The sequence below is a fragment of the Fragaria vesca genome, linkage group LG4 (genome assembly GCF_000184155.1).
Source record: "Fragaria vesca subsp. vesca linkage group LG4, FraVesHawaii_1.0, whole genome shotgun sequence".
In the NCBI taxonomy this organism is placed as follows: Eukaryota; Viridiplantae; Streptophyta; class Magnoliopsida; order Rosales; family Rosaceae; genus Fragaria; species Fragaria vesca.
The window spans coordinates 13,902,948-13,910,474 of NC_020494.1; the positions used below are offsets into that span (position 1 = coordinate 13,902,948).

The following is a 7,527-nucleotide window of genomic DNA, read 5'->3' on the forward strand; positions in this document are numbered from 1 at the left end:
AGGTTAGTTAGTAGAGAGAGAGAGAGAGACCGAGATCAAGTAGCCCCAAAATCCTTCTCTGGACTCAGGTTTGTTGTCACACCCCGGTCCCGGCGTCGGTGAGTTTTAGGCACTGATGCCGATCATGAGGCGTGAGCGAGTGTTACAAAACGGAACAGTAAACAAACAAAAGCATTATCTTCTAGGCTCTTCTTTCTAGGCTCGTCGTCTACCATTTTCCTGGCTCGGTACAACCTAAGTACTTTTCTGTAAAAAAATATCAAAGATGGGTGGGTGAGCAAAACCACGCGCTCAGTGAGTAGACCAATGTAATATGCCCGCAAAGCCATGTGATTTTACACACGCTACAAAATACGTATACTATATACACATCGAGTCACGTAATTCATCACATCGCACAATCTCTTCTTATTAGATATCCTTCAATTTAGTGATTCTCACGGGAACCAAATGACTTTCATGTCTTATACCACCATGTGTCACATCACTTCGGCATAACCAATCAAGAAGTTCACATGTTCCATAATTAGTCAAACAATGCATCCAACACATAAATATATATAAACTCCGCATATTTTACAAATCGACATACTTTATTCGAAAATAGAGAGATATTTCGTAAACTCAACATTCGGAAATAATTTATTTTTTAATGGGTTTAAAAAATGAGTTTTGGGTAGGGTTGGTGGAGATGCCTGATAACCGAAAGAAAAAAGAAAAAGAAAAAAAGGGATAAAAAGGCTCTGCGAATTTGGTGCGTCTCCCATTCGAAATATCCCACCTTATCGCGACCCCAAATTCTACGCCGCCCGGAAGTAACACCATCGGTACGTCCTCCTCCCCGCGCCTATTCGCTACCTCATATTTCGATTTCTCTAATTCTTATCATATACATATCACTCTGAATCTTTGATTTCTAATAGATTAGGTTTTTTTTTTTTCGTACAACTTTTCGTAATTTGCTTTGGTTAATTCTAGGGCTTTGAAGAAACAGTGTGAATGGAGGCTTTGGGTGTTTGATATAGTTTTGGCACTCCATTGAATTGAAGAGAGGTGTGGTGAGCTTTCTAGGGTTTGGAATTTCAGTATTCGGGTGCGAAACTAGGGCATTCATGGCTGATCGAAACCTGGCTGTGGTGAAGCCGATATGGATGAAGCAAGCGGAGGAGGCTAGGGTGAAGAGTGAGGCTGAGAAAGACGCTGCGGCGAAAGCCGCTTTCGAAGCCACATTCAAGGATGTGGACAAAAGCAAGGAGAAAGGGGCCGCGGCGGCCGGGTCTGATAGTGAATCAGAAGAGGCTGAGAACTTGGCCAACAAGCCGATCGGCCCGGTGGATGCTACAAAGTGCACTGCGGCCGGGGCCGGCATTGCGGGCGGGACTGCCTGTGCACCGTCTTCGTTTACGGTGGCGACTAAGGACTCTGATGGGAGGAAGGTTCCGAATGGCGGCGCGCAGATTAAGGTGAAGATTATGCCGGGATTGGGTGTTGGGGGTTCAGAGCAGGAAGGAATGGTGAAGGATATGGGTGACGGGACGTATACAGTAACTTATGTGGTTCCGAAACGAGGGAATTACATGGTGACCATTGAGTGTAATGGGAGAGCTATCATGGGTAGCCCCTTCCCTGTGTTCTTCAGTGCAGGTACTCACAATTGCTGAGGTTTTATAATATCCATCTTACTGCATCTAGTCAGGCATTGCTTGAACTATTGAAGGCTAATTGCCATTCTTAGGTTTTCATGGTCAATTATTGGTTCTGGTTAGGCTTGATTCTACGATTGGCAAACGCATTTCCTAAATATCAAAAGCACTTTTCAGCACTAGACAAAAATGCTCACAAGTGTTTTTTTTCTTTAGTTTTTGAAGAAGCATTTTGTATGTACATCTTACAAACTTGATTTTTTTTTTTTTGTAGAAACTCTAGATGTGCTTCTAAGAAATCTGCTTTCAGTGGAACCACTATGTAACAAAAGCTCTCGTGAGCATTTCAAATGCTCTGAGTTATAAGTGGCTTTAGCCGTCTTTCAAGGAAAGCCAAAAAAAAAAATGCAAATAAAATTTGAAACTAGAAAAAAAAATGTTTTTTGATTCTTTTCCAGAAAGAATATTGTTTTTTTCCCCTTTTGCTTATTATTATGAAGTGTTGCTATATTTACCGTACATGTATATGCACAAGTTGCCAATTATCTTCATGACAATGGGAATTTGCTTTATTTCCATGCAGGTAGTACTAGTACTGGAGGGCTACTGGGATTGGCTCCTACGTCCACATTTCCAAATTTAGTCAACCAAACAATGCCTAACATGCCAAATTATTCAGGTTCTGTCTCAGGGGCATTTCCTGGATTATTGGGAATGATTCCTGGCATTGTTCCTGGTGCGTTAGGTGGGGCTATTTTACCAGGAATTGGAGCATCTCTTGGGGAAGTTTGTAGAGAATACCTTAATGGTCGGTGTGCCAAAGCCGATTGTAAGTTGAATCACCCACCTCACCAGCTGCTAATGACTGCATTGGCTGCAACAACCAATATGGGAAATGTTAGTCAAGTGCCAATGGCACCTTCTGCAGCTGCAATGGCTGCTGCTCAGGCAATTGTTGCTGCCCAGGCTCTTCAAGCCCATGCAGCTCAGCATGCACAGGCTCAGTCAAACAAAGACTCCTCTGGTATACCTCTCTAATTCTATCTGGTGATAAATAAAATATCATGTTAAATTGTATGTCCTAGTTTCTTATATCTACTGTGGCGTCTCTGTTACTATTATATAAAGATTATGTTGCCCCTTTTTGTGCTTCTTATAGTTGCTTTAGTATTTTTATAAATGATAGAACTGAATATGATTCTTCTTCTTAGGTTCACCTGACAAAGCTGGGAAGGCTGATGTTTTAAAGAGAACGCTTCAAGTTAGCAATCTTAGCCCACTTCTCACTGTGGAGCAGCTGAAACAACTTTTTAGCTTTTGTGGTACAGTTGTTGAATGTACCATCACTGATTCAAAGCATTTTGCTTATATAGAATACACCAAACCCGAAGAAGCAACTGCTGCTCTGGCATTGAATAGTATGGATGTTGGAGGCCGTCCTTTGAATGTTGAGATGGCAAAATCACTTCCTCAGAAATCTGCTATGAATTCTCAGATGGCTTCCTCGTCTTTGCCCATGGTGATGCAACAAGCTGTTGCAATGCAACAGATGCAGTTCCAGCAGGCTTTGCTTATGCAGCAAACTATGACTGCCCAACAGGCAGCTAACCGAGCTGCAACCATGAAGACAGCAACAGAGTTAGCTGCAGCCAGAGCAGCAGAAATAAGTAAGAAACTAAAAGCTGATGGAGTTGAAATTGAAGAGACTGAAACAAAAGAGAAAACTAGGTATGTTACATTGGTATGAAATGATGACTTGTAAACTGCCTTTACATGTCTTACTTCTATAAGAAATATTTATATATTGCAGAAACTTATCGCCATCTAGAGTCTGACTTGAACCGTGTCATGCATTTTTTCAAGTTTATAAACATATGCTGTTTTATTCAGCAACATTTTGGTTTTCATTTTTCATTGGTATATATTTTATTGGATAAGAGTGCTTCCTTGTTTTTATTAAAGCACTTATTTTACTAATCATTTTCTTTTTTGATAGGTCTCCTTCACCTCGTGCAAGGTCAAAATCGAGATCGAGATCACCTATCAACTATCGCCGTAGGTGGAAGTCTCCCTCTTACTCTCCTCCACCTCGCTATGCAAGAGGACGTAGATCCAGATCCCCGTTCAGGTCACGCCATCATTCAATCTATGACAATGGCCGGCGGTCATACAGAGATTTTAGGAATGGCAGTGACAGAGGTAGAAGGCGGGATTCAGATGATTTTCAGTCATATGCCTCAAGGAGAAGGAGTAGGAGTGTTTCTCCTCGAAGAAAATCACATCGAGTTGATTCGTCATCACCCAAACATCGACGAGAACGTTCTCCACGTAGAGCGACCCGTGATGCATCTAGATCACCAGGTCATTATACGGGGAGTAAGTTATCTCCAAGAGGCGATGAAGACAAATCCAAGCACAGAAAACGTTCTAGGTCCAATTCTCCAGAGGATAAACATCTCTTAAATGACAAAAAAGATGAAACCCGCTATGAAACATCAAAGCATCGAGAAAGAAGGCGATCCAGGTCAGTTTCAGTGGAAGGTAAGCACCATAGAAAGCGGTCATCTCCAAGAAGTCTGGATGAAAACAAATCCAAACACCGGAGGCGGTCTAGGTCAAAATCTGTGGAAGTAAAGCCACGTGGCGCGGATGAAACTAGAGATCGTAAATTAAAACACCGTAGTGGAAGGCAGTCCAGGTCAAAATCTTTGGAAAGCAAGCGTCACTCTGATGAGAAAACTAGTGAACTGAGAGATGAAAAATCAAAACATCGTGATAGAAGACGTTCAAGGTCAAAATCTGTGGAAGGGAGGCGTCACTCGAAGGAGGTTGATGGAGGTAGGGATAAAAAATCCAAGCGTCGTGATAGAAGGCAATCGAGGTCAAGGTCCAGGTCATCATCTTTGGAACCTAAGCTTGACACAAGAGGGGAGTCATCCCCAAGAAGACTTGATGAACACAAATCGAAGCACAGAAGGCGGTCAAGGTCAAAATCTGCTGAAGGAAAGCAGCACCTCAATGATAGAGCAGATAAAAGTAGAAATGAAAAAGCAAAGCGGCATAGGAGAAGAAGATCCAGATCAATATCACTAGAACGTGAGCGTCATAGAGGAAGTAGGTTATCCCCAAGAAGTTCAGATGAAAATGATTCTAAGCAGAGGAGGCGACGCTCTAGGTCAGAATCTTCTGAAGGCAAACATCAAAGGTCTGAAAGAGATGAGAATGGTGATGATGAACTAAAGCATTATGAAGATGGCAATGAGGAATCAGGTTTTCTCACTAATTATTCAACCAAGAAACATAATGATCAGATGGTCATTTCAAATAAAGAGGAATTTGCATTGAATGGATCGCTGGGTAGGCTAGACGGTCGGGGTGTCTATGATGTTGACAGTGAAGGAGGCCCTGCGCTACAAACTTGTAGAGATGAATTGAGTAGACATGAAAATCTTGGAAAATCTGGTAATTTTAACAAATGTGATAGATACTGATTCTGAAGTTTTGATTGTTGGGAGTAGCTGAGTATTGATTTTTTGCTGCCCTACAGGTCTGGAATATCACAGTGATCATGACAAGTCAGCTAACGAGGATGATGTTTACAGAGCAGGCTCCAGGAAGGATTACAACAAGATGAAGTCTCGAGATAGAAGCTCTCTGATGTCTAAGGCGGATATGTTTTCTGATGACCCCAGTGCAGAAGAGGAAAACTTGTGAATGTATGAATGGAGAGCATGGGGCTCTGGGATCAAGACTATCTCTAACTGTAGATGCGTATGAGTTTGGCTGTTATGATAGAGACTCCAGCATAATATGAGGGACAATTCGAGAAGCTCGAACAGTCTGGGGAATTGGCTGCTGCTTCAAATAAGACGGGCGCTTTTTCTTGGAAGATTGCTTAGTGTTTCTATTGTTGTGTGCCTCTTCATAAGTATACTCTTTCTTTGTTTATCTTGTTGCAGGTCCTTGTGTCGGTCTCTGAGCTGATGTGGATATGGTTTATGTATTTCAAGAGTGTTCTGCAATCATCCGTCCAGTGTTTGTAGTGAGCTTCTTTAACAGATTGATGTATGTTGGATCATTTACCTCTCTATTAGCATTGAATTACTCAACTTTGTTTAATAAATATTGCTACAATTTATGTTTGAATATTTTGCTCTTGTTAAGTTGGTGCACACTTGTTTTTTCAACAAGATATTCTTTATCAATTCCAAATCTTTTTTTCTAGATTGGGACGGTGTCTGATCTTACACTAGTCATGACATTTTCTTTTTCTTTGAGAAGCCTTATCTGTCCTTGGTGTGTGTTGATATGCTTGGTCAGAGGTCCATTTTTATCTATGTTTGATGGTATGGTGGGCCTGTTATGTCTCAAACTCGTGCAGGTTATTCATGGTGATTTTGGTTGGAGCTTTCTGAGATTCAGTTTGGCAGGGTTCATTTTCACATGAAGGTATGGAGTCACAGATATTGATAATTCTGTATAGAGAGCTTATGCTGTCAAGCATCTGTTGAAGTTCTGAAAGTTATAGGATTCTTGGTTGAGAATAGATTAAATGAACTGAAGTAAATTGCCCTAATGTTATAAATTGGTGTCTTACTCCTTCCACATCTTTCTTTCTTTTTTTTCTTTTTCTGTTTTTTTGGTTTTCTCTTTTGTTCTCCTCTTCTTCTCCCTAGGACTGGTTCTGGTTGGGTAAAGCTACTTCTAAGTTCGAGTGATATCGGGCGTTGCTGGAATGAATTGTGTCAAACTTGCAACTTATTTTGGCATGAGCGGATCACCTGATTTACCATCTTTACTTAAAATTCGTGGTGAATTGGAAATATTGATTTTAGCAGGTAATAAATAAAATTTCAAGATCGAGTTCCATTTCTTGATATGGCATCTGTCTGGTTTATACGTTCAGTTCATATATAGTTGTATTGTTGGTATTGAAATTTCCAGTAAACCAAACGATTAAGTGTTGGCTTTGTGCTCACATCCCACCCTTTGATAGTAGGATTGAGCAGTGGAATAATTCGTCTGTTTAACTTGTCTGTCATAGCTGCTTTTATGCTTTGAGTTCTATCTACTCTTGCTTGCTGGAAAACATGGAAATCCTATTACTCTTTGTATAAGTTGTCTAAGAGTGGCTCTTGATGATGGCTGAAGCATTTTTTATTTCTTTTTTCCTTTTGCTTGCGCTTCATTTCCTTCCCCCTATTTCTTTAGGCTGAGCTCTGGATGGTCTGACTGCTGCTGCCTTTTGGGTCTCAACTTGGGGACCTATTGAGTGTCCGTGTTTTATCTTCTGACTGTCTCCGATCTATATATGATTCGGTTTTTTTCTTTTTCTTTTCAGAGAATAATTCACTGGTTAGAGAGGGCTCTTTAGGAGAGAACTGGTTTCTAGTTGGAAATGCATTTTATTCTTGTTTGGCATGTATTCTTGTCTATCATGGAATACATGTGATTAGTGTTCGGGAATGTCCAGATTTGGATTTCTTATGGTATTTTCTTGGTATAACCGAATGACTACGGAATCACTCTAACCTAAGTGATTACTTGTAGGTCTTAGAAATCTGACAGACAATAAGAATATTGCTTATTCAGCTGACATGTAGATCATTGCTAAACTATTAGAAAGGTTGAAACCATTTATTTTCTTCATTGGTCATCAGTGAATTCTTTTTCTTGGAGTTGCCGAGCAGAGCTGCTTTTGTGGCTTCTGGCAAAAAAAATTCTTGGGGGGTTTTAGGAGGCCGGAAAGGGCCCAAGAAAGAAGCAAACGGTTGAAGGCTTGGTATGGTTTGGTAGTGTGACAGGTCGAATTTAGCCGAAAAAAGAAACCGTCCATATATGAACAAACTTCCCCAGTGCTTGACGTTTGTATTGCAAACTTGCA

General features: G+C 40.8%; 1 protein-coding gene across 1 annotated transcript; it reads left to right on the forward strand.

Moving 5' to 3' along the window:
* Positions 1–704: 704 nt before the first annotated feature.
* On the forward strand, positions 705–6,058 carry LOC101297633. The gene is made up of 6 exons (XM_004296915.1): positions 705–827; positions 979–1,644; positions 2,227–2,667; positions 2,855–3,371; positions 3,640–5,105; positions 5,191–6,058. The coding sequence occupies exons 2-6, from the start codon at positions 1,113–1,115 to the stop codon at positions 5,355–5,357; spliced, it is 3,123 nt and encodes a 1,040-aa protein (XP_004296963.1). The 5' UTR covers positions 705–827; positions 979–1,112; the 3' UTR covers positions 5,358–6,058.
* Positions 6,059–7,527: the final 1,469 nt, after the last annotated feature.

Bases quoted from the DNA above. Each gene is read 5' to 3' on its own strand.
- LOC101297633 (XM_004296915.1), top strand. From the start codon at position 1,113: ATGGCTGATCGAAACCTGGCTGTGGTGAAGCCGATATGGATGAAGCAA. The intron at 2,668-2,854 runs GTATACCTCTCT...TCTTCTTCTTAG, and splicing joins GTCAAACAAAGACTCCTCTG to GTTCACCTGACAAAGCTGGG. The intron at 5,106-5,190 runs GTAATTTTAACA...GCTGCCCTACAG, and splicing joins TGAAAATCTTGGAAAATCTG to GTCTGGAATATCACAGTGAT.